The sequence below is a fragment of the Oncorhynchus mykiss genome, chromosome 22 (genome assembly GCF_057628025.1).
Source record: "Oncorhynchus mykiss isolate SJ-2025 chromosome 22, ASM5762802v1, whole genome shotgun sequence".
Classification (NCBI taxonomy): Eukaryota; Metazoa; Chordata; class Actinopteri; order Salmoniformes; family Salmonidae; genus Oncorhynchus; species Oncorhynchus mykiss.
Genome location: NC_143043.1, coordinates 31,935,447 through 31,962,871, shown reverse-complemented (window position 1 = coordinate 31,962,871; position 27,425 = coordinate 31,935,447). Strand labels below are relative to the sequence as shown.

The 27,425-nt window shown below is 42.8% G+C and overlaps 1 protein-coding gene across 1 annotated transcript; it reads right to left on the bottom strand.

The window, feature by feature from the left end:
• Nucleotides 1-292: 292 nt before the first annotated feature.
• Nucleotides 293-26,184, bottom strand: LOC110501654 (putative ribonuclease ZC3H12C). Its single transcript, XM_021579358.3, has 6 exons — nt 25,857-26,184; nt 17,263-18,065; nt 16,967-17,106; nt 5,389-5,623; nt 5,166-5,272; nt 293-5,074 (listed from the first exon to the last, which is right to left on the bottom strand). The coding sequence occupies exons 2-6, from the start codon at nt 17,946-17,948 to the stop codon at nt 3,591-3,593; spliced, it is 2,652 nt and encodes an 883-aa protein (XP_021435033.2). The 5' UTR covers nt 17,949-18,065; nt 25,857-26,184; the 3' UTR covers nt 293-3,590.
• Between the last annotated feature and the right edge of the window lie 1,241 nt (nt 26,185-27,425).

Below are 27,425 nucleotides of genomic sequence, written 5' to 3'. Positions count from 1 at the left end.
TTGAGTTAGGCCGGTTCGATTTGACATTTAAAGTTACAGTAAAGCCTAGCATTGTTATCGAAACAATGATGTTGACATGACAGGCTTAAGTATTATTTCCATTCCTTAGTTAATTACTATTTCCCTGTCAACCCATTCACTGTAGGCTACAATACACTTATCTGACATACACCCTAGATCATAGAACTATCGTAGTGACATGACACACACTTGCCTCATCAACATCCTATCTTAATGAACCTGAGCACCTTTTTGGCAGCATCCCATCCCCAAGAAAGAAGACACATTGTCATCATCTGAAAGCTTGAATAGGTCTTTATTGCTCTTATTATTCATCTTAACATGAAGGAGTCAACATGTACCACTTGGCCACAGTTCCCTGAATTAGCATGTAAGTCTGCTACAGGCCAGAGTGTCATAGAGAGTCACATGCTCTGGGGTTCCAGTACCTAAAGCTCATTGTTGCAACATGTGTTTCCTCCCATTCACATACAGTACAGTCACCAAGGCAAAACATCAACATCACATCAGGCCACAGTTCTTGTTCTCCATTCCCCAGATTCCATTTTGGCTTGAAATGACCCATGTTGACCTGTGAAGAAAGCAGCATCATAATTCAGAAACATAAGTTAACTCTCAATTATTTTGCCAATTGCTTTGGTCCCAGACAGAATACCTGAATCGCAACCTTATTTTTGTGGATCTTTTTTTTTTAAACAATCATTTTTAAGACATTTATTATATTTAACAGTTTTATTGTAGCACAAACGGTTGGATTTAAAGCACAGCAGTGATGAATATGAAAATAAATTATACTTGACATTGGAAAGTTTGACACATTAAAATCTATTTGTTTTGCTTGAATTGTAGGCCCTGGATGCAGACTGGCAAAATTAAACACAGTTAGCAGTCAAATAGAATTAGAAGTCAACCAGTCAGACCAATGACATAAAACCAATTACTATCCAAATTCCAAAATGACCAAAAAATGGCCATGGTGGAAGAAATTCAACCCAGTACTATATCCAAAACCCAGCACATGTACATACACTGTCTTCAAACTGAACCTCACGTCATCAAATGGTGATTCATTATACAGAAGGTGAATGGTCCTGTACAGCCTATATCCAGAGACGGTGAGGAAAACCACCGAAACAATTTCCCTAAAAGGTCTTAATGCTGATAAAAAAATAATACATCACATATAATTCCAATATCAACTCTTTAAAAAAATCAGGACATGGAAAAATAAATGTTTAACTGAACATGGTTCAGACTATCATCGGATGTGTTTAAAAAAGTAGAGGCATTTACTACTCTGCCCACACCCCGGCACACACTGGCACACACTGGCACACACTGGCACACACTGGCACACCCCGGCACACACTGGCACACACTGGCACACCCCGGCACACACTGGCACACACACTGGCACACACACCGGCGCACACACCGGCGCACACACTGGCACACACACTGGCACACACACTGGCACACACTGGCACACACTGGCACACACTGGCACACACTGGCACACGGTGCCCTGCAGCTACTGAGAAGGCTCTTTTTTTAGAAAGGTGCTAGACGTCAAGTTTTGGGTGGCGGTTTTATTTAGCCACAATGTCTCATGCTCGCTCAGCTCAAAGTTAATATGCCAACCAACTCAGGGGACCAGAAAAGAACACTGCTATGCAGTGACTTGCCATGTAATACTAATGTGTGAATGGACATGGTTTCTTTAATGTAAAAAACAAAAACAAACATATTTGAACCTTTTGGCTGTTGTCATGTTGAGAAACTGGTTCCAGAGAGCAAGTATTGTCTTTGTCCAGTCAGCAGTGTTCCACTGATCCTCTGAAGGGATAGGCTTAGTTTAATGAGAGAGCTGAGAACCACGGTACAAAAACATGTTAAGTGAAAGATCATGACCATCAAGGGGCTGATGGGGAAGAAAAAATTCTCTGCTTCCCCATAAAGCTGACCCCCACAGTCACACTCACATGACTGTGACCTGAGTTAGATTGTGACCAGCCAACGAGAAAACACACTTTCAGACGAACGATAATAAAACAACCAATATTTTCTGTCCTATGTGTCTGTTGATCACCAATCACAGTACAGTAGTTGGACGAAATTGCATTTGATGCCTTTTCTTTCCCAAATAATTCTTAAAAACACAATACAACATTTCCCAAAATATATTTTAGAACATTAACAAATGTGACCAATTACGGCACATAAATCTCAAAATACTTTTTGTATACATATTCTCATATAAAACAATGATCTGGTTTAAGTTAATAGGATACAATTTGTATCAACGAGGAGAGGCATTCTCTTGGCCACTAAAGTTTGTTGTGGTCAGGTTACCTTGGCAACACAAGTCCAGTGTTTTGGACTGTAACAGGTAGATGTAGTCCCTGCTGAGTGTGAGCAAGGCATTTCCCAACACGGTGTCATTGCCTAACTATTCCTATTCACTGAGCGATTGTGGCAATTTACAATGGATTCTAAGCCAGGAGGTAGAGAATTACCTTGTCCACAGAGTTAAGTACATAGACAGTTACAGTACAGCACCATCTGTCTGTCTGTCTGGATGGTTACACCTGATGTCTTCTCTTGTAATGAAACCCTAGCAACAGAAACCCCCTTCAGCTAAAATAATCTCACACAACAAAAAGGACAAAGGGACAATAATAAATTAACACATTCATACATTTAAATAAAAACGTTAAGATAAACACCTGCACCTGCACTAGTTTGCATTTCCTTAAGAACCATCTGATTTCAATGGCCAGAATGGTTGTTGGAGGACAAAAAAGTGGTTAAAAAAAGAAAGCGAAAATCAATATCGCAATCTCTCAAGCTGTGAAGTAAGCTTCAGAGCTTTCCCCAAAGAGGAACTAGCTCCTGTCTGTGAGAGTAAACAATGCTCTGGGGTTTTCACATGGACTTTACCAGGGCTTTAACAGCTGGAGTTCTTCACTTCTCTAAAGGGGAAGTTCATCAAATTATTTCAACAACGTTATTCAATTCACCACCTGCTTTTATGAATCGTTAATGAACATATTACAGGGATACAACTAAATCAGTGTAGTTTAGATTTATGAATTTGCTTTGTCTTTTAGTTTGAAATGTTTGGAAGTAACATGTTTATGACAACAAACAATACCTTCGATTTGGAATCCCAGAATTCACCCCGTGTTAACACCTCAGGATTTTATGATATGATTGGCAAAATGTTGATTAAAAAAAGCAACGAAAAGTGCCATAACAAAATATAAAGACAATAAAAATAATTTAAAACATACAAAATAAATACATTTAAGCAACACATCCCATTCAAAGAGTCTCCTGAAATAATGCTGACACACATGTTCACTCCTACCCACACACCATAAACAATCCTGACCTTAAGTGCTTGAGGTGGTCTCATACCGCACAACAGTAACGGACAACAATAAGGTAGCTCGGATTCTCCTTAAAAAATATAATTAAAAAAAATCTCCCCCTGTATCATAGACGTTTTGGGAGGACTATAGAGTTGGGCACGTCACCTCTTTCCTCTACTACAGTAGTGTCAGTACTCAGTAGCGAGCCTGGGATTTCTCAGACAGAATGGCTGCAGCCAGCTGCTGGGCGTCCATCACGTGGGGGTTCCTCTCCATCACCACCTTCACCAGCTCTGGAGGAAAGATGTTACATAGATTGACAAACACTTTATCCCTCACATCCTGGCATCTTCCCCCCTGGTGCTGGGGGTTCATGGAGGGGCGGGGTGGAGGATGGGAGGAGGAAGGGGGTTGAGGATGGGGCGAGTGTGTCCCCCTGGGCCAGGAAGAGTGCCAGGGTTGTTCGTGGCCCTCAGGCTGGGACTGGAAGTTGAAGGCCTCGTAGCAGGGCTGGATGAGCTGCTGGTAGTGGGAGTCCCAGCTGGCCAGCCACTGCTCCTGTCCCATCCCAGGGTAGGTCCTCCGTGGGCGGACAGGGGAGTGCTCGTAAAGCCGGGAGTTCTGGAGGCTGTTGTTGTCCTGCCAGGTGGAGCCCCCCAGGTTATGCCCCAGAGTTGAGCTGTGAGAGTGGCAGTGGGGGCTGGAGGTCTGGGGTGGAGGTTGGGGAGGGTAGTCCTCCGAACAGCCAGAGCTGCTCCCCACAGATGGGTGCTGAAGATGGGGAGGAAGGTAGGTGAGATGGGCCTTGAAGTGGTGAAGGGAGGAGGGATGATCCTCCAAGCTGAAAACCTGTGGCCTCCCCATGCTCTGAGATAGGGGGTAGCTATGATGGGAGCCTCCATGTGGGTGCAGGGTCAGACCAGGGGGAGGGTTGTTGGTGTGGTGTGGGTAGCGGCTGGAGCAGTGGTGGTGATGGGGGTGGTGGCATTTGAGGCCATCCTCCAATAGGGGGTCAGGGGAGAAGGAGTCAGAGCTCATGCTGCCCTCGCTGCTGCAGTCAGATGCCAGCAAGCCCGTCCGTAGGTCAGTTGGGAACAGCCGCTCGGGTATCAGTGGCACCACCAGGTTTAGGCTGGAGTACGCCCTCATTAGGGAGTTGTAGCCCAGCTTTGGGGACTCACAGGTGGGATATGACTCAGAGTGACCAAGCTCCAACAGCCCTGGTGCTCTGCAGGAGCCGTTCCTCCCTGCATTGTGGTCTCTCCAATCCTGCAGAGAGAAGCCTTGGCTGGAAGGAGGACCCCCAGAGGCAGGAACCAGGAGGCTGTTGCTACAGCTGCTGCTACTACTGCTGCTACTACCTCTGCGGGCCTCTGATTTGGTCCTCCCGCCCAGCCGCTCCTCCAGGAGGTCGTTGTATGGGGGGGTGCACAGGCCGGGGTCCGACCGCCTCTTTGGGGCGGCTCGGTGGGGTTCTGGGAGCCCGTCTGCACTGGAGCTGCTGGACATGCTGTGGCTCTTCACCAGCGGAGCAGAGCCCAGGCTCTTGGAGGAAGAGGTGGAGGAGGAAGAGGAGTTCTTGGCACTGGCACGCAGCTCGTCGGCCACAGAGCGCTGGGGCTGACTGCCTCTCTCAGGGTGGTAGAATTTACACTTGTGGCCGTAAGTGCACTTCTTCCCTTTAGAGAATACAGGGTGGTTAACTCTCAATCACGAGACAAGCCAGAGGAGGCTGGATGAATAATGTATAAGAGGATGGCTAGGTGTTACCATAGGGGCAGGGCTGCTTCCTGTGTTCTGGGATCACTGGTCTCTTCCTCAGGAAGTTCTCCAGACTGGGACCATGGCGACCCAGAGGATCATCAGGAGGCATGAACCTGGACACACAACCACATACCAGACACACGGTCAGATAACCACTCAACATCCACATATCAATGCCCGGGAAAAACAACTCCAGATACTAATAGTTATAGGCTTGGTGGGACCTTACTTGTCATTGACGAATGAGTACATGAGCAGCCGCTCGTCAATGAACTTCTTCCACTCTGTCTTCTCATTGGCCAGGTCCCGGTAGTTGTCGTTAGAGACAATGATGCCGTCGGACTCGTAGGCCAGCTTGACGATGAAGCGGTCATCGTAGCAGACCACCCGGCGGCCCTGGACCCGACGAGACGGAGTGAACACCAGGATCTTGTCTTTCTCCAGACGCCGCAATATCTCCTGGTCTAGAGAGAGAAGAGAGGGGGGGAACAGGAAGAGAGGGCGAGAGTCAGAGAGAGAGAGAGAGATGGGGTATGCATTTTGCTGCCAGGAATATACCTGACACCTGCAGTGTATTTGTATTTGGAGATCTGGGTAAGGGTAAGACATGGGTAAGGTTAAGACATGGGTAAGGGTAAGACATGGGTAAGGGTAAGACATGGGTAAGGGTAAGACAAAACCAATGAATTCATGAGCCAAGCCCTCCAGCATTTAAGGTTTGTGTGTGTCTCTTCTTTAAGAAATATTTAAAACCAGGTTCTACTTTTGCCTTTAGAAAAGATTAATGTAATTTCCACCAATATGAAAATCAGCCATGATATAGGTTAAAGGTTAGACAAGTTTATACAGTCTAGTCTATTTTAACCCCCAAATTTTATGTGATGACATTGAATCAACGTGGAAAACTGATTGGATTTGCAAAAGTCATCAACATAAGAGAATTTCGTGTTTATTTCACCCAGCTTTTAACCTAAATCCAATTACAGTGTGACATTTTGCTTGATTTCACGTTGAATTCACATTGGTTGACAACTCAACAAAATGTAAATCAAAACTACAGTAGACGTTGAACTGATGTCTGTGCCCAGTAGGTAAGTACTAGAAAGTCAACGACTATGACATGTGTTAACATGTGCTCTACTCAATCTGTATCGCTGACGTTTTACAGATTGCAAGCTAGAAATGCAAAAGTCATTTCAGATTGAGCCAACATACCTGTAGACCTATGCAGTGTTTATTGCATGCAGTATATCGTGGGAACATTGCCTTTAAATTTCAATTAAGCTGTGATGCTGAACTTCTACCATACAGATCCAATAGAGCCATACATTTTTATGTCATTGGTGTTAGTAATTACAAAGACAAGGACCTTCAGCATTCCCTCCAGTGGCAAACTGTTATTGGGGTCGATATTTAGGAAAATTATTTTCTAATTAGCCGGGTTGCGGAGCACCGAATTACAAAATATATAGCAAATGTAATCCACTACATTACCATTCAAAAATATTGTAATCAGATTACAGATACTTTAAAAAAATGTTTGCCCAAAAAATATTGAACACCTTTCTGTTTTCTTAATGACATTCAAATCAGCATTGAAAAAAGTTTTGTTCCCAGCTGAGCAAGTCTGACCACAAGTCAGAGACCACTATTAAGGGCTGGAACCAGAACAAATCAGAACCAGGTGGGCACGTTTTTTTCACGGGACCTCCTATGTACGCTTGCATGTTCACAATTTTTTAAATGGGTGTTATAGTATTTGTATTTGTGTTTATTAAGGATCCCCATTCCTGGAGTCCAGCAACATTAATGCAGATAAATACAATTTAAAATATTATATGACATTACATTTCATAACACTTTACCCAATACATTTAGTGTGTTCCCTCAGGCACTCCACTATCATATATTTACAATACAACATCCATGTGTACGTGTGTGTATAGTATGTGTCTTATCATGTGTATGTGTGTCTGCGGCTGTGTGTGTCTTTTCACAGTCCCCGCTGTTCCATAAGGTGCATTTATTTTTAATTTTTTAGTAAAGATCATAGGCAGCTTGTGAGTTTCAAGTTTGGGGAAGCTTACAATTTATCCTAACATTTCAGCAGATTTGCATGCCAGCTATGATTATTTATTATTATATGCACATTTTCGTGGAACAATTTAATTTTTAGAAATATCGCTTTTGTTTCTCAACATCATTATCACGGGGTTAATCCCAAAAACCCGAAGTAAAGCGCTAAAAATGTAAAAGTTTAAATGTAACTAAGGCGAGAGCATCAGCCTCTGCCATATGGACACGTTGATGCACTGTGATCCGTTGGTGGCTAAAGAAATGAGCGCATAGAACTCAGAGCAGTAAGCCTAAAACTTCTTCGTCAGCTAAGTAAAATACATTGGCCTAAAGCCGACAAATAAAACCAGTAGAAGATGATTCACATTCATCCCTCTATTCCGCCTGTCTGCCTCCCTTTCTTTCTGTCTTGACTTGAGCTATTTATAGTGAAGTTCAACATTGTATCAAATCCTCAACTGGGTCAGCCCAAAGCTGTCACTAGCAAACATGCAACATTATATCAACTAGCCTATTCTGGGCCCTCAGAACAGACAGCTGTTTTTTTATGACATTTCCACCGGATATATGGAATCATCAGATCCTTGTATTTTGCTCTATCACACCCGAGACTTGAAAGTTATCGAGTCTGGAAGTGTTGAAAATATTTGAAAGTACTGAGGAACTATCATTCACAATAAATGTTAAAAATAACTGACTTGGTTGACTTACTGTGTGCGGTGAAGTCAAAATGACTGAGAAGCTCAACTTATTAGTGGTGGACGTGGTGAATTATAACAATCACAAATCAGACATTGCCAAATGGGAACTTTCCTACTTTTGCACGCAGAATGCCAGGTAGGCCTACTTCTGTGTGTGCTCAGGCGTGCTCAGACACATGTTCATTGCTCACATGGAGTACTCCAAACAATAGACAATGAACAAATGTACAAAACTCATAATGGTTATGAAAGAAACCAAAACTTGTTTCTCACAAGTGTAGCAGGTTGTGAACTCCGTGAACAACGTTTCCAGTCCGAGAATGACAACGATAAATGACAGTAATTAATACATGCATTAACAGAAATGAATATAACCAAATGATGGGGGATGAACGGTACGTTTATTAGGCCTACTGGTGATATACATAAGGGGAAATTGATAAAAATCTAAATCAAAGGGCAAACAATTCACACAATGAATGCCCAAGAATTGGCAGGAGACAACTGAGTGGATGCATTCTGGAGAGAGACACGCCATATCTTTGCCACACACACCTCCCATTCCTCTTGTTGCAACATTTTAAGTTATACTCAAGACACATTATCTTCACACATATTTTTCGATACTTATTACTGAAAGCCGCAACTCAATCAGCTAGACTTATTGCCATGCACAACACCCAAATTGCGGGCTTCCTAAATATGCATAGGCCTACACACTTGTGATTTGAAACAATCCACAGCCAATTAAAAAATAAGCTAATGATCATCTGTGGCTAAGTCATGCTCCCTGGTGAAGAATTTTGAATTATATTATTTAGACAGGAGTAATTATAGCCTATCATTTTTGTCATAACATCAATTTACTTGAGTGGAATCCAGCATCCTAACAAAGCACTGTAATCCTGCCAACTTTCATTTCCAATTTGCAAGAGGCTGAAACCAGAGATCTGTATATAATGACGAGATGTCTCCTCCCTAACAATTGGAGTCTTTGTACCAAAAGCGGAAGGCAGGCGACAAGCTTAAGTGTGCAAATTATGCCCATAGAAACGCATTGGGCTTATCCTGCAAAGATTTTGGCGAGAGTGAACCCTCTCGATTCTCCTCTTCTTCTCTACTGAAACTATGTCACCGGAGAAAGTATCCGAGCATGTGAAACAGCCCCCCTCTATATTTAGCCCATATATCTCATGTTGTCTGGACAGGAATATACTCAACAAAAATATAAATGCAACATGCAACAATTTCAAATATTTTACTGAGTTACAGTTCATAGTAGGAAATCAGTCAATTTAAATAAATAAATTAGGCCCTAATCTCTGGATTTCACATGACTGGGCAGGGGCACAGCCACTTGGGAGCCAGGCCAACCCACTGGGGAGCCAGGCCCAGTCAATTCAGAATGAGTCTTTCCCGACAACATTTATTACAGACAGAAATACTTGTGAGTTTCATCAGCTCTCCGGGTGGCTGGTCTCAAATGATCTCGCAGGTGAAGAAGCCAGATGTGGAGGTCCTGGGCTGGCGTGGTTACACATGGCCTGTGTAATGATCATGCTGTTTAATCAGCTTATTGATATGCCACACCTGTCAGGTGGACAGATTATCTTGGCCAAGGAAAAATGCTCACTAACAGGGATGTAAACATATCTGTGCACAAAATTTGAGAGAGATTAGCTTTTTCTGCGATCTTTTAGTTCAGCTCATGAAACATGGTGTAACTGACAGTTAGACTTACAGGTTATGCCCTTGTCTTTTGTTTGAATTGTTTACGTGTCCGCTGTGCGGGGGAAATGATAATACAAGCGGAACTACGTAGCTAATACTGTTGTAACGGGGATCCTTATTGTAGCAACACACTTTTGGAGGGAAGGCAATCCTGCGCTGCGTTAGCTAAGTTTTCATGTCATCGGGTGTAGTTCATAAAGGTTGAAGAGTGTATGTTAGGATGAAGTGTGAATTCATGCCAGGAATAATAAGTGTGAAGTTTGATTTCCTCCCTTCTGTAATAAGCAGCCAATGAGGAATTTTTTCCTTTATTCATGTGTTTAATCTGAACCCGTTATAACGCTGGTTAAACTGTTATGTATGTAAAAGCACTTCAGAGTTATACCAAGCTAATAAGTCACTCGTAAGATAAGGTTGTAAGAGTGTGCTTAACTGTATTTTTCATTTACTTTATAGTTCTCACGGAAGGTGATAATTCTGACTAAAACTACAGAATAAAGCCGCCAGTTAAAATCAAGGAACGGTTGTGCTCGTGGTTACTGAAGGGAGCTACACATGGGACCAACACTTTACATGTTGCATTTATATTTTTGTTCAGTATAGTATGACATGCCATACTGTTTTGGTCCAGACAACATCAGATACATGATCTACACATATTGAGAGAGAGGGGCGCTGTCTCGCTCGCTCGGATGCTTTAACTGAGATTCATGCGTCTTCCTGTCTGCACACGTTTGAAGCACGTAAAAATCGTCTGTTCTTGGTTGCAACACTGATTACCGTATTCCAAACTGCCTCTGGAAACAACGTCAGCACAGTAACTGGGAGCTGTATGAAATGGGTTTCCATGAGCGAGTAGCTGCACACCAGCCTAAGTTTACCATGTGCAATGCCAAGCGTCATCTGGAGTGGTGTAAAGCTCACCTCCATTGGGCTCTGGAGCAGTGGAAACACGTTCTCTGGAGTGATGAATCACGCTTCACCATCTGGGAGTCCGATGGACAAATCTGGGCTTGGCGGATGCCAGGGGAATGCTAGCTATCCGAATGCATAATGCAAACTATAAAGTTTGGTGGAGGAGGAATAATGGTCCTGTGCTGTTTTTCATGGTTCGGGCTAGGCCCCTTAGTTCCAGTGAGGGAAATCTTAACGCTACTGCATACAATGACATTCTAGATGATTATGTGCTTCCAACTTTGTGGCAACAGTTTGTGGAAGTCCCTTTCCTGTTTCATTGCGACAATGTCCCCGTGCAAAAAGGGAGGTCCATACAGAAATGTTGTTTTGAGATCGGTTTGGAAGAACTTGACTGGCCCGCACAGAGCCCTGACCTCAAAGCCATAAAACACAGACTGCGAGCCAGGCCTAATCGCCCAACATCAGTGTCCAACCTCAGTAATGCTTTTGTGGCTGAATGGAAGCAAGTCCATGCAGAAATTTTCGAACATCCAGTGCAAAGCCTTCCCAGAAGAGTGGAGGCTGTTATAGCAGCAAAGGGGGGAACAACGCCATGTTAATGCCTATGATTTTGGAATGAGATGTTCGATGAGCAGGTGTTCACATACTTTTGGCCATGCGGTGTATCACAGACGTATTATAGGCTACATAACACATTGGTATTGGTATTTGGTATTTTATTAGGATCCCCATATTAGCTGTTGCAAAAGCAGCAGCTACTCTTCATGGGGTCCACACGAAACATGAAACATAACATATTGTAATACAGAACATTAATAGACAACAGCTCAAGGACAGAACTACATACATTTTTTAAAATACAAAAAGCACACCTAGCCTACATATCAATACACACACACAAACTATCTAGGTCAAATAATGAAGAGCAAAACGTGCCACTCTGTTCTGGGCCAGCTGCAGCTTAACTAGTCTAGGTCTTCCCTTGCAGCACTCAACCACACGACTGGACAATAATCAAGATATTGCTTTTTGGAGTGTGGTGTGAAAAAAGCAGAGCATCTCTTTATTACGGACAGACCTCTCCCCATCTTTACGACCATTGAATCTACATATACAGTGCCTTGCGAAAGTATTCGGCCCCCTTGAACTTTGCGACCTTTTGCCACATTTCAGGCTTCAAACATAAAGATATAAAACTGTATTTTTTTGTGAAGAATCAACAACAAGTGGGACACAATCATGAAGTGGAACGACATTTATTGGATATTTCAAACTTTTTAACAAATCAAAAACTGAAAAATTGGGCGTGCAAAATTATTCAGCCCCCTTAAGTTAATACTTTGTAGCACCACCTTTTGCTGCGATTGCAGCTGTAAGTCGCTTGGGGTATGTCCCTATCAGTTTTGCACATCGAGAGACTGACATTTTTTCCCATTCCTCCTTGCAAAACAGCTCGAGCTCAGTGAGGTTGGATGGAGAGCATTTGTGAACAGCAGTTTTCAGTTCTTTCCACAGATTCTCGATTGGATTCAGGTCTGGACTTCGACTTGGCCATTCTAACACCTGGATATGTTTATTTTTGAACCATTCCATTGTAGATTTTGCTTTATGTTTTGGATCATTGTCTTGTTGGAAGACAAATCTCCGTCCCAGTCTCAGGTCTTTTGCAGACTCCATCAGGTTTTCTTCCAGAATGGTCCTGTATTTGGCTCCATCCATCTTCCCATCAATTTTAACCATCTTCCCTGTCCCTGCTGAAGAAAAGCAGGCCCAAACCATGATGCTGCCACCACCATGTTTGACAGTGGGGATGGTGTGTTCAGCTGTGTTGCTTTTACGCCAAACATAACGTTTTGCATTGTTGCCAAAAAGTTCAATTTTGGTTTCATCTGACCAGAGCACCTTCTTCCACATGTTTGGTGTGTCTCCCAGGTGGCTTGTGGCAAACTTTAAACAACACTTTTTATGGAAATCTTTAAGAAATGTCTTTCTTCTTGCCACTCTTCCATAAAGGCCAGATTTGTGCAATATACGACTGATTGTTGTCCTATGGACAGAGTCTCCCACCTCAGCTGTAGATCTCTGCAGTTCATCCAGAGTGATCATGGGCCTCTTGGCTGCATCTCTGATCAGTCTTCTCCTTGTATGAGCTGAAAGTTTAGAGGGACGGCCAGGTCTTGGTAGATTTGCAGTGGTCTGATACTCCTTCCATTTCAATATTATAGCTTGCACAGTGCTCCTTGGGATGTTTAAAGCTTGGGAAATATTTTTGTATCCAAATCCGGCTTTAAACTTCTTCACAACAGTATCTCGGACCTGCCTGGTGTGTTCCTTGTTCTTCATGATGCTCTCTGCGCTTTTAACGGACCTCTGAGACTATCACAGTGCAGGTGCATTTATACGGAGACTTGATTACACACAAGTGGATTGTATTTATCATCATTAGTCATTTAGGTCAACATTGGATCATTCAGAGATCCTCACTGAACTTCTGGAGAGAGTTTGCTGCACTGAAAGTAAAGGGGCTGAATAATTTTGCACGCCCAATTTTTCAGTTTTTGATTTGTTAAAAAAGTTATAAATAAATAATACAATAAATAAACAATAAATGTTGTTCCACTTCATGATTGTGTCCCACTTGTTGTTGATTCTTCACAAAAAAATACAGTTTTATATCTTTATGTTTGAAGCCTGAAATGTGGCAAAAGGTCGCAAAGTTCAAGGGGGCCGAATACTTTCGCAAGGCACTGTATACACATGCACACATACATATAAATACATATACATACTGTATACATATCTTTAAAAATATATGTCCTTTACTACCCTCCAACATTACCACCCTCCCCCAATTGGAGCAAATAGTGAAAAACAACGCTTAGGCCTGTATTTCCAGCTTATACATACTATGTACATTTTATGGACACAGTCTATTTTACAATAGTTTTATTTTGTTTGTTTTTACTCTTGTCCTTCCTCTACCCTCAACCTCTCCCATATATTTATGATGACAATCCGTTTTGATTTCTATTTGCCATATCTTTCAAACTGTGCTCTTTCAAAAAGGTTCTTAACCTACATAGGTTTTACGGGCACAGTATGTTTTACATTAGTAATCTTGTTGTTATTAGTTGTTATTAATCCCAACCTTCAGCTCCATTCAACCTCTCCCATCTATCTCTTAACACCATCCACATTGGATTTCTATGTGCCATATATTTTTCAACTGTGCTGTGATGTTTCACAAAAGTTCTGAACTTTCTATTCTTATTGTTTCTACAGATTGTTAATGGAAAATATTTTTTTTTGCTGAAAGTATTATTATATTGTTGATCATTTGACTATGACTTTTTAGATCGCCCAGTAGTGGCTATCTGCAGAGTTAGCTCCAAGTAAATATTGCAATTCTTCAGCCATTCCTGGACCTGTGACCAAAAACAAGCTACATATGGACAGTACCAAAACAAATTATCTAATGATTCTGCCTCTTCGCAGCAAAATCTGTAGAGCTGAAAAGGTTGTATCCCCCATATAAATAACATTACATTCGTTGCAAAAATTCTGTATAATAATTCAAATTGAAAAATGTTAAGTTTTGAATCCAACGTCGTTTTGCGTTGAAGTTCATAAACCATGTGCCATGAAATCGGAACGTCAACCATATAGTTTTTCAATTCCACATCAATCCATGGAGCCTTAACAGTTCTATCAGTCAGTTTCTTAACAGGTGCATGTTTATCAATAATTGGAAGAAGCAATTTCATAAATTCCTCAAGTGCAGCATCTGGATGCTCCTTATTAATCACATCAGACAAACACATTTTTTTTTTTACATCATCCACCTAAGAGTCCCAGCAAAATCTTTTGTATGATCTCTTTTACACTATTTTGACCCAACTTTTGGAACTTTGGCTTTCCTGGATATAGACTATATTGTGATCACTGCATTCAATGGTTACGGATACAGCTTTAGAACCATGTTCTACAATATTAGTACAAATGTGATTGTTACATGTGGATGATCTTGTTCCTGTAGTGTTTGTAAACACCCTGGTAGGTTGATTAATAACTTGAACCAGATTACAGGCACTGGTTACAGGGAGAAGCTTCCTCTTGACTGGACAGCATGATGAAAATCAGTCAAAATTCAGGTATGCAAGAAAGTAGACCTCTCTGTTTACATCACATACACTATCAAGCATTTCACACATATGATTTAGATACTTACTGTTAGCACTTGGTGGCCTATAGCAAAACCCCAAAAGAAAATAATTTGATGTGAAACACACTGCTGCTTTCTCATTTAACTATTTGCGCCTTAGGGATTGTGGTTGTTGTGGATGGCTGTTCACAAATGTACGTACAGTATATGTGTATTTTAACCCAATGATGGTTGAATTGAAGAAATATAAGCTGCCTATCAATCATTGTTTTTATGACCAGGGGTGTATTAATTACGGAAACCGTTTACCGTTTAAGAACCAAATCGAAGCAAACAGAGCAAAACGAGAGTTTCTATTGGACAAATTCAGGTAGGTCCCTCCACATTTCGTTACATTTGCTTCCATTTAAGAAATGTTCTGCAACAGAATCGACGTAATGAATAGCCTACGAGCCTGTGGACAGCCAGTGAAAAATGTTCTCTTGGAACAGCTGTATAGTATGGATCACAGCCTATGGAATAACAGTTTGAATTCCTCCCTTCTAAACTCCCTCGTGGTATTGTGCTCTATACTGTCAAAAACAAGTTTCATTTAAGAAGGGGCTTTTAGTCTATTGCTCAATCTCATTAATGCTGATTCTTAATGCTGATTCAAAAAGAAAATTATCTTAACCTAACTGACATTCTCAAACTTGCACACTTTTGATGGGATTGAAAGAGTAGTTTACTATTTAAAACTTGATGTTATATGGTTCCTCACCCTGAAAGTAGTCTATGGGCCAGGAGAATGGAACCTTTATTTAACTAGGCAAATCAGTTAAGAACAAATTCTTATTTACAATGACGACCTACCCCGGCCAAACCCGGACGACGCTGGGCCAATTGTGCACCGCCCTATGGGACTCCCAATCCCAGGCGGATGTGATACAGCCTGGATTCAAACCAGGGACTGTAGTGACGCCTCTTGCACTGAGATGCAATGCCTTAGACCGCTGTGCCACTCGGGAGAAACTGTAATCCATGGTTCAATATTCTTTAAAAAGCCACTACAAGCTTAAATGGTGAACTACTCCTTTAAACAGCTGCAAATTATCACCAACAAAAACATAAACAATAGGCCTATAGCAAATGCAACATATGGAATACATTTTTCACAGGCAAATAGCACTTTTCTGTTGTGCTCAAAGCATGCCAATCTGAGAGCAGTATTTATTTTTCAACTTGAAGCAATTAGCCCAATAAGTCCTCCATGACAAAATAAATCATAAACAAAAGGCTAGACTAAATAATCCTTAGTTTTTGGGTTATGCTCAGGTAAAACAATTTGTCTAATCAAGAAGGCTATTAAATCAATTGGAATGACTGAAAATCTGACAGACTCTGTTGTTGTTTTTTATGTAAAGATCTATCCTAGTAGTAGACAGCAATGGGTAAGTAGAAGCCTACATAACCAACTCATAAAGTTAAACGGAACATCCATTTATGGCCAACTATGTAAACTCTAACATTGATTTATCTTGCAATAGATTTTCAATTGGTAATATACATGTTTGTCTTATTCTAATGCCTCTTAAGCAGAATTAGCTTTTTGGGCTTAATTTAATGTTAGGCATTAGGGTTATCAGTGTGGTTAAGATCAGGGTTAGGGTTAGCTTTAAATTCAGATTTGATGACTTTGTGGCTGTGCCAGCTACTAAACTGTGCCTATTAAGAGGAAAGTAACCTAAAAGTAAATGATAGTAACCAGATTACGTTACTGAGTTTGTGTAATACAAAAATTACATTACTGATAAAAAACTAATAACTGTAATCTGTTACTAGTAACTGTAACAGATTCCATTTAGAAAGTAACCTACCAAATCCTTAGACCCTTTTAAGTATGTCAGAATTTAAGGGATTCCATTGATCATTTGGTATGTCTAAATACAAAGATTCATTGGTGTTACTCCATTTAAATGAAGGGAAATTACATTGTGAGCAAAATGATTAATCATATCGCTTTAGTAAATATTATTTTAATAGTTAATGACCTTAAATTTGAGCCTCCTCAATTACCAAAAATGTATTATTGGTGTTATTGTCATTGACAGTTAAGAGAAGACCCAGATGTTGGGAGAAAGGGGTGATTTAGAACAGGTGTGAGGGTGGGGTTTGAACAAAATAAGGTGGTAGGGGTTTGAAGGGGGATGTTGGGGGTGAACATGGAAGCGCTGGTTTACCTGTGATAAGGGCGTCCGGTCTGGACTGTTCCTTTCTCCAGGCGGGCACAAACACAGTGATGTCACGGTGACCACGCTCCAAGAACCAATCAACAGCCAGCTGGATGCCGTGACAGGAGAACACTTCCTTATTCCCATGACTGTGGAGAAACGCACACAAATTCATGATCATGACATGTGTTTTTGTTTATTTGTATAATACTATAGATCAAGAGAGCAGTGTATGAGGTCTTGCAGATAGAAAAGGAACCTGAGTAAAGTGTTTCTGAATGTAGCAGCAGTTTGTGTTGACTCACCTCATGGCTACATTACTCCCATCCACCACCACAGGCCTGATGTTCTCCTTGTCATCCAACAGAAGCTGGGAGGAGCAGTCCAGTCTGGAGGAGTCCAAAGAGGGGGAGGATAAGGAGGAGGAGGACGACTGGGAGGCGGCAGACTCCCCTGCCTCCTCCGTCTCTGTCCTGGTGCCTAGTTTGACCAGTTCTCCCAGTATGTCGTTGATGAGGGCGTCAGGCCCTAGCTTCCTCAGCACCAGCAAAACCAGCTCCTCAGAGTAGCCCAGCTTCAGGGCAAATTCCATCTTGGAGCGATACTCTGTGAGGGGGTCGGTGGGGAGTTTGGGGTCCCTAGCGGGGGGGCTTTGTGGCAGGCCCAGTCCAGCAGGGTGACAGGGGTGCGGATGGGGGGTCTCAGCGCCAGAACCAGTGCCATGGTGGATCCCCCGCTCATCTTCGCTGTCCGACGCAGCACTTTCTTCAGAGGAGTTACTACTACTACTACTGCTGATGCTGCTACTACTGACACTGCTATGGGTGTCTCCCACCGGTGCCTCTTCCCCCTCCAAAACTCCTGAGTGAGTGCCGGCTGTGGCACTCAAGCTGGCCTGGCGGTCGGTGCCTTCCACATGGAGGTAGTCCAAATCCAGCCCCAGATTGAGGTTGTGGCCTGTTCCATCCTCCAGATGGTCCTTCAGGCCCATGAAGCCGTCTTATACATCCAGCCTCTGACCCCGGACCTCTGACCTCAGATGACCCTGGACAACCCCACTGTCACTGCTGCTGATGGGCTGCTCTCTGACCAATCCTGGGACGGAAGCCTGGTGGAGAGGGATGGGCAAAAAAGTTATCCCATTGGTCAGACCGGTTTCCACCTAGAAATCTGGAGAATTTTCTGTGCTTTTCTATCTGAACATTTCATAATGTTACAATTAGCCCCCAAGTGATTTAAGTCACATTTTCTAACTTGTTGAGCTACTTTATAACAGCCAGTGTTAATAACTGGACCCAGCCCTTCCCTCCAACACCCATGCTGCAGGGGTTAACCTTAAAAGTGAAGAGAAATTGCTCTTAGTGAGTAACCTGAGCTGTAATAGTGCTTCTCAAGTATTAGGCTGAATGACACACCACACGCATTCCCATTTAAAACCACAATCTCCATTGTTCACTTCCACTGATTAGCATTTTTGCAGTGCTAAGCTCAGCAGTCAGAAAAGCTCTCAATCAACGTTGGTGATAACAACACACCGTGCCAAGACACAAACATAGCTGACTTGGCCCTCAATAATATACTCTACATTGCACCTACACCCATACAGGAAAACGCCGTATGAATACTTTTTGGGGGGGAACTCTTACCATCCACCACCTGATATTTAAACTAGGAACAGGTGTCGCTTGCAGTCCCAGCAGGGGTTTGTGATTGACTGAAACAGAGAAAGAACTGTTCTAATGGACCTGCCTCCTAGTTGTTCAGTGACCCCTTTAAAAAGGACATGTGTCCCAGCATCATCAGAGCACAGTGACACACTAATCTGGGGGCCCAGGGCTCCTGCTTTACAGGCATGGGCTTCACTTACTTACTGTATTAAAATATATATTTCTACTGTATATCTAAGCATGTTATGTAGGCTAGGATGTGTGTGTTGTGTTCACTGTGTTGCAGACTAAGTGGAATGTGGACAGTAATAGACAAGGGTGGAATGTAGACGTTAAGAGACAAGGGTGGAATGTGGACGGTAAGAGACAAGGGTGGAATGTGGACGGCAAGAGACAAGGGTGGAATGTCCTTTAGACTATTTCCTCAATACAAGACATGAAAGGAATAATCCCATGATAAGGGCATATAAGGAGGCCAGCACTTGCTTGATTCAGTTGTGTTGATTTATTTCATCAATCCCCACAGACAGTTGTCCTATAGCCCTGTATTTTAAGTTACACCAAACTACTGCACATCAAAGCTTGAGGCAATTTCTGGATTGGTATATCAGTGTGTGTAAGTGTGTGTGTGTCTGCATGCATGTATAAGTAGGGTAAAGGTAGGGTCTCAGTACCAGTCTCAGTACCCCTATTGACCTGCCTCTCAGAACCAAGCTGCTGCCTCACTGTGGCTCCTCATGAATGCCACAAGAGAGATGGAATAATTTAACCCTCCAACAACAAAAAGGGGCACAAAGAAAGCGACAGTGTGTGCATATGCGTGTGTGAGGGGGGTCAGGGGCTGGGGGTGGTGGGTGATATGGGGGGGCTAAAGTATGTCTGGCTTGCCATCCCCAAATAAAGCAGCTGCCATCCCAATCTGGACTCCTCCGATGGAGCATTGTTCCGCAGGCCGTGTGCCGTACACAGACGGAGGCTGGTGCTATTCAAACACACACACACACACACACACACACACACACACACACACACACACACACACACACACACACACACACACTCAACGACCCTGTTACAATCAGAACAGACGTACTGGTGTGAGCCGAGTCACTGCTCACCAGTCTGATTTCGCAAGTGTTTAAACATGATACAACACACACTCATACACATATACCAACACGAGCACACACATTCCTATTCTCTCCTGTAGCATAAACACACAACCTACAATTTTTTACACAAACAATCTTCCAAACAAACACAGACACAATTAAAATCTTCCACAACCAGTGGATAATGAGGTCAGATCTACACATTCTCCCTATAACTTCCTGGGACAGACTTCTTTCTGTAAACCAGTGGATAATGAGGTCAGATCTACACATTCTCCCTATAACTTCCTGGGACAGACTTCTTTCTGTAAACCAGTGGATAATGAGGTCAGATCTACACATTCTCCCTATAACTTCCTGGGACAGACTTCTTTCTGTAAACCAGTGGATAATGAGGTCAGATCTACACATTCTCCCTATAACTTCCTGGGACAGACTTCTTTCTGTAAACCAGTGGATAATGAGGTCAGATCTACACATTCTCCCTATAACTTCCTGGGACAGACTTCTTTCTGTAAATTGCATAATTATGAGAGAAATTGTATCAGTAAGAATATATGCAAAATTGTCTTTGAGATAAGCAGTGCAGTGCAGTGCACAGTCCAGTGATGTTACTACAGTTAGATGTGAAAGACCACGGCTGAATAGACACTGAACTGAAATTAGAATGTAGCGAGGTTCAAGGCTTTTGCGACCAGATCAATGAACACCCTTTGGTCCTTTGACTCGTATATAGAGGACTGTGTCCATTGCTTCTTTATTTTACTGTACTTTATATGATGATTTAAGGTTGACCTTATTTGATCAAATGCAACAATAGAAACCAGAACTATTCTGGATTAGATATAAAGAGAAACTTGAATGATTATTTAGAAAATAAGATCCTTGTTGCAAACTGTATTTTCAATGAATGGAAGAAGATACGACAAGATAAAGTATATAATAAAATGGCAGGTTTTGGTTTTCCAATAGTTTTTTGTATGAATGTATATATACAGTGCCTTCAAAAAGTATTCAGACCCCTTGACGTTTTCACATTTTGTTACGTTACAACCTTATTCTAATATGGATTAAAACAATGTAAACTACTCACAATACCCCATAATGGCAAACCAAAAACACGTTTTTAGAAATGTTAGCAAATTTATTCAAAATAAAAACAGAAATACCTTATTTACATAAGTATTCAGACCCTTTGCTATGAGACTCAAAACTGAGCTCAGATGCATCCTGTTTCCATTGACCATCCTTGAGATGTTTCTACAACTTGATTGGAGTCCACCTGTGGTAAATTAAACTGATTGGACTTGATTTGGAAAGGCACATACCTGTCTATATAAGGTCCCACAGTTGACAGTGCATATCAGAGCAAAAACCAAGCCTTGAGGTCGAAGGACTTGTCCGTAGAGCTCAGAGACAGGAATGTGTTGAGGCACAGATCTGGGAAAGGGTACCAAATTATTTCTGCAGGATTGAAGGTCTCCAAGAACATAGTGGCCTCCATCAGTCTTAAATGTAAGAAGTTTGGAACCACCAAAACTCTTCCTAGAGCTGGCCACCCATGCCAAACTGATCAATCGGGGCAGAAGGGTCTTGGTCAGGGAGGTGACCAAGAACCCAATGGTCACTCTGACAGAGCTCTAGTTCCCCTGTGGAGATGGGAGAACTTTCCAGAAGGACAACCATCTCTGCAGCACTCCACCAATCAGGCCTTTATGTTAGTGGCCAGACGGAAGCCACTCCTCAGTAAAAGGCTCATGACAGCCGGCTTGGAGTTTGCCAAAAGGCACCTAAAGACTCTCTGAGAAACAAGATGCTCTGGTCTGATGAAACCAAGAGCGAACTCTTTGGCCTGAATGTCAAGCGTTACGTTTGGAGGAAACCTAGCACCATTCCTACGGTGAAGCATGGTGTTGGCAGCATCATGCTGTGGGTTGTTTTTCAGGGGAAGGGACTGGGAGAATAGTCAGGATCGAGGCAAAGATGAACAGAGCAAAGTACAGAGATCCTTGATGAAAACCTATTCGAGAGCGCTCAGGACCTCAGACTGGGGCAAAGGTTCACCTTCCAACAGGACAACAACCCTAAGCACACAGCCAAGACAAGACAGGATTGGCTTCAGAGCAAGTCTCTGAATGTCCTTGAGTGGCCCAGCCAGAGCCCGGACTTGAACCCGATCAAACATCTCTGGAGAGACCTGAAAATAGCTGTGTAGCAATGCTCCCCATCCAACCTGACAGAGCTGGAAAGGATCTGAAGAGAAGAATGGGAGAAACTTCCCAAATACAGGTGTGCAAAGCTTGTAGGGTCATACCAAATAAGACTCAAGGCTGTAATTGCCGCTAAAGGTGTTTCAACAAAGTACTGAGTAAAGGGTCTGAATATTTATGTAAATTAGATATTGCTGTTTTTTCTATTTCTACAAAATGTAAAACTTTAGAGATTTCTAAAAACTTTTTTTTGATTTGTCATCATGGGGTATTGTATGTAGTTTGATGAGAGAAAAAAACAATTGAATCTATTTTAGAATAAGGCTTTAACGTAATAAAATGTGGAAAAGTCAAGGGGTTTGAAATTTTACGAATGCACTGTCTATTTAAGCAATTTAACCCGAGGATGTGTGGTATATAGCGACGCATCGTGGAGTGCCTGGACACAGCCCTTAGCCATGGTATATTGGCCATATATCACAAACCCCCGAGGTGCTTTATTGGCATTATAAACTGGTCACTAACATAATTAGAGCAGTAAAAATAAATGTTTTGTCATACCCGTGGTATATGGTCTGATATACCATGGCTGTCAGCCAGTCAGCATTCAGGGCTCGAACCACCCTGTTTATAAATGCACATAAACACTGAGTGTACAAACATTAAGAACACCTGTTCTTTCCATGACATAGACTGACCAGGTGAATCCAGGTGAAAGCTATGATAGTTTATTGATGTCACTTGAATCCACTTCCATCAGTGTAGATGAAGGGGAGGAGACAGGTTAAAGAAGGATTTTTAAGCCTTGAGACAATTGAGACATGGATTGTGTATGTGTGCCATTCAGAGGGTGAATGGGCAAGACACAAAATGTAAGTGCTTTTGAACGATGTATGGTAGTAGGTGCCAGACACACCAGTTTTATGTTGAGAACTGCAATGCTGCTGGGTTTTTCACGCTCAACCAGTTTCCCGTGTGTATCAAGAATGGTCCACCACCCAACGGACATACAGTCAACTTGACACAACTGTGGGAAGTATTGGAGTCAACAATTGAGGCTGTTCTGAGGGCAACAGGAGGTGCAAATCAATATTTATGAATGTGTTCCTAATGTTTGGTATACACAATATGTATACACTGTATATATCAGGGATGGGAACCTGGCCAGGAATAGACAAGGGTGAAGTCTATTTTGAAGTCGTTTTGAAGGCCTCCCCCCGACTGAGCTCCTCATTCGGGGTCTCAATTTACTGTTGCAAGTTAAAATAGTAGAATACGGCCTCCCGGGTGGCGCAGTGGTTAAGGGTGCTGTACTGCAGCGCCAGCTGTGCCACCAGAGACCCTGGGTTTGCGCCCAGGCTCTGTCGTAACCGGCCGCGACCGTGGGGCGACGCACAATTGGCCCAGCGTCGTCCGGTTTAGGGAGGGTTTTGCCAGTGGGATGTCCTTGTCTCATCGCGCACCAGCGACTCCTGTGGTGGGCCAGGCGCAGTGCACACTAACCAAGGTTGCCAGGTGCACGTGTTTCCTCTGACACATTGGTGCCAGTCAATGGCTTCCGGGTTGGATGCGCGCTGTGTTAAGAAGCAGTTAGTCTTGGTTGGGTTGTGTATCGGAGGACCTTCGTCTCTCCTGAGCCTGTACAGGAGTTGTAGCGATGAGACAAGATAGTAGCTACTAAAAACAATTCAATACCACGAAATCGTGGAGAATTTTTTAAAAATACTTGTAGAATACAAAAGATGCAATTATGAAATGTGGTTGTGCATCAGCAGTTTTTCTCTTGTTATGTCAGTCACTGATAGTCACTCAATTAGCCCATATCAGATAACTTTAATTAGATTGGTAAGTTAGTCTAGCGGCCTACTATTTAAGTGTAGTAGTGGCCGGGGTGATTTTGTTAGTCAGTCTCACTCCGATATCATAAAAACCTACAAACATTTCTCAGGAAATTCGCTGTAAAACAGAACGTGTGTACGTAGACCGGCAAGCAACTGATTTTTTTGTGGCTCCTCCCCCATATGATTATTTTATTTTGTTACCACAAATACAGTGTCTTATAATCCCATGTGTGCTTGGTATCCTAAAGATGTAAGACACTATAAAAATGAAATCAATAAAATCTCAAATCTAAAGAAGAAATGTGATCTCTAATACATCAGCTCAATGAGTTATTATTGTAACCGGGGTACTTACAGATGACTTTACAACTAGTTTCTATTCAATATTTCCCCCAAATGCCCTTACTTCCCCTCCTGAAAAACAATGACTCACAAAATCTACACAACTGTTTGCCAAACTGCAAACAATAACCACAGGCACTGGCAGTCCTAGAACCTCCAAACCTGCTCTCCCCTCTTGTACTCCCAGCAAATACGTGGAGGTAGAGATAATTCTAGACTTCCAGCTGGAGCTGGAGCTGGTGAGATAGATAAAAAGGAAGATAAAGAATGTGATGGAAATATGGGAATACAGGGCAAGCTAGATCTAGACATGAAAATGACAACTGAGATAGAAACAGAGGTGGGAGTTAAGGTCCTACTACATTGAGCAGATGCTGCAGCCTCATGCTCCTCCTCAGTGTCCCAGCCTGCTGAGGGAGAGAGCCAGGGTTAGCCCCCTAGGGCCCTGCTATCTCCCCTGGGGCTGGGGCAGACCTGACCTGGGCTAGTCCCCTTGGCCACGTCAGACTCAGGATGCTGAGCCATGCCACTCTGAAGTCTGCACCAAGCCAGGGACAAAGGGGGAGTTAAAAGGAGTGAAAGAGAGATGGGGAGAGGGGGAGTGTATAGGCAGCAGGGGCAACAGATGCCTTCTGAAACCACAGGGGACCACGGCAACTGGTGTCCTGTCCTGCTTATCCTTCTACAGAGCGCGAACAGTAGAGGATGATACATATCACCACCATCATGTGACCCGGGAGTAGACCTCACTTTCACCCGTAAGCGCAGACATGGACATGTCCATAATGCTCTGTCACTCACTCACTTTATATTCTGACTTGCTCCCCATTCTCTCTCTCTGTGTGTTTCATATGCACAATACACTGATAACTTCACTGAACATATTTCCTTTCCTTGTCTAATTTTCCCCCAGGATGATAACATTTGACAATGAGTTCCCAAAATATCCACTGCATCATAGACTACTGTATGTGAGAGTAAAATTCTATAACTTCTATAACTATAAAACATAGAGTCACAATCCTTAACGAGAGTTCGACAGAGTTTTTAATTAGAAAAGTCATCCACCAATTCACTTTCATTGCCTGTCACACTTAGCTACAGTAAGTTCCCTAATTTAAAACAATGACTTGTGCAGTTTTATTGTCATTGGCAGCAATCCCTGACCTGTTTTCCCCTGTCATTAAACATGAAGACTGATGACTCTGACTCCTGAACTGTAACTTTAGCCAAAAACGACAGGCTTCTACACCGACACACTCCATCTTGTGTCGTCTCCGCTGACACTGTTTTATGTCTATGTGTGTATTCCCTGGTGTTTGCTATGCTCCAAAGAGAAATATAGAGCTACATTTAGTACAATCAGCAGGTCTTTACTGTTTTACTGATAGCATACTTGTATTGAAAAGTATATCAATTATAGGCTACTTATCAATGAGTTATCAAATGAACAAATCATCAAACAGGGATAATTTAGGATTTTATTTACCACCAATAATTCAGAAAACAAAAACATTTAATCAAACATACATAATCAATTCTGAAAATGTATGAAACGGTTTGAGGGGGAAAATGAACAATTTTGCACCAAACTGCAGTGGATTACTGCAAGACCAGACAAAAAAACACAATGAGATTTAAGATGTCATTTTTACACCTGCTATAACTATAATGTGAACCTATGCAACTGCCTATATACAAATGTATTAAAAGCATAAAATACTTACCACAGGCTCCAAGGAAAAAGTCAAGCAGCAATACAAAGACAGAAGGAACTCCTAAAGATTCGCTCCTTACAGAAAACCTTCCAGCATGCCAGGGGGACTGTCTCAGCTTTGTCAAGTTTTCTCCAAGTTTGGACTTGTTGACACTGGTACATACAAATCCAGGTTCTCTGTATCCAGCAGAGAATAACTAAAGTGACAAAAAATCCAAAGGGAGGTGAAGTGAAACAAGCTTCCTTGTAGCACAGTGGTCCCAACTCAACTCAACTCAACGCATGTTAGATTTGATAGTGCTGCAGTCTGGTCCCAAGGCAGGAGGGTTGAACAATGTGAGTGTGAACAGATGGAGCTGCAGTGTCTACCATTCCCACATTACACACAGTCTGCCTAGTGACCAATAAGAGCACAGCAGTGACCACAAGCCCACTCCTCCGGCAAGTGTTTATTCACACACACACACACACACACACACACACACACACACACACACACACACACACACACACACACACACACACACACACACACACACACACACACACACACCAAAGGCCACTAAGATAAGCAAGTGGCTGCCACCCCTCCTCCCTCTAGCTCGAGCCATGAATGGACGAGGGGTGTGCGCTGACAATGGGAGTCACACAAAAGCGTCCCGGGCCGGCGGGCAGCTGCAGAGGCACCAGGCTGCAGCCATTACAGAGCGGCGGCCTTGCCCTGAGGAACACCTGGCTCACTGGGGACCACTGTCTCCTTGGCCCCTTTGTCCCCTGGAGGGTGGAGGGGGAGGGGGCCAGGCAGACAATGAGCTGAATTATGTTAAAAGTAGTGTGTGTTCCTAAAGGATGTTAGAAGAGACGGGAAGGAGGAAGAGGGGAGAGAAGGGAAAAGAGAGGGGGAAAGTTAGGAGGGGTTGGGAGTGAGAAACTGAAAAGCTTTCAGTGTAATTAGAGGTCCAGAGAGAGAGAGAGAGCGAGAGAGAGAGGAATGGAGAGAGAGAGAGAGAGAGAGGGAGGAATGGAGAGAGAGAGAGAGCGAGAGAGAAAGAGAGAGAGAGAGAGAGAGAGAGAGAGAGGGAGGAATGGAGAGAGAGAGAGAGAGAGAGAGAGAGAGAGAGAAAGAGAGAGAGAGAGAGAGGGAGGAATGGAGAGAGAGAGAGAGAAAGAGGGGTTGAGGGCCGGGGCAAAAACCCTCATTGTTTGGACACACTTCGACAAAATGGTGCGCTCTTTTCAAAGGAATCGGACCAGAGACAGACAGGGATTACTTTCGGACTTTGAGGTTGTCAATGACAAAGAGTCAGTGTGAGGCAACAGTTAAACAACTGGGGTTGGCATCTCTCTTTCCCTGAGTGCCAGGGTGACATTATATACTTACTCCTCCATTATCACCGGTCATCACCACTGTTGGCTGCCATCCAGAAACATTAGTAGCGGTAATATTTCCAATGCAAGTAACAGATGTCTTTTACTACATATATTTGCATTAGTGCTGAGCGATTAACCAAAATGTTTTATTTGAATTCCATTTTGTTCGTTTTTTTTCTGTGAGCTTAATGTGCACATTGCGCAGCAG

Coding starts and splice junctions, on each gene's coding strand:
- LOC110501654 (XM_021579358.3), bottom strand. CDS start 17,948: ATGGGCCTGAAGGACCATCTGGAGGATGGAACAGGCCACAACCTCAAT. Junction 5,624..16,966: donor ACCGGACGCCCTTATCACAG/GTAAACCAGCGC, acceptor TTCTCTCTCTAG/ACCAGGAGATATTGCGGCGT. Junction 5,075..5,165: donor GAAGCAGCCCTGCCCCTATG/GTAACACCTAGC, acceptor TATTCTCTAAAG/GGAAGAAGTGCACTTACGGC.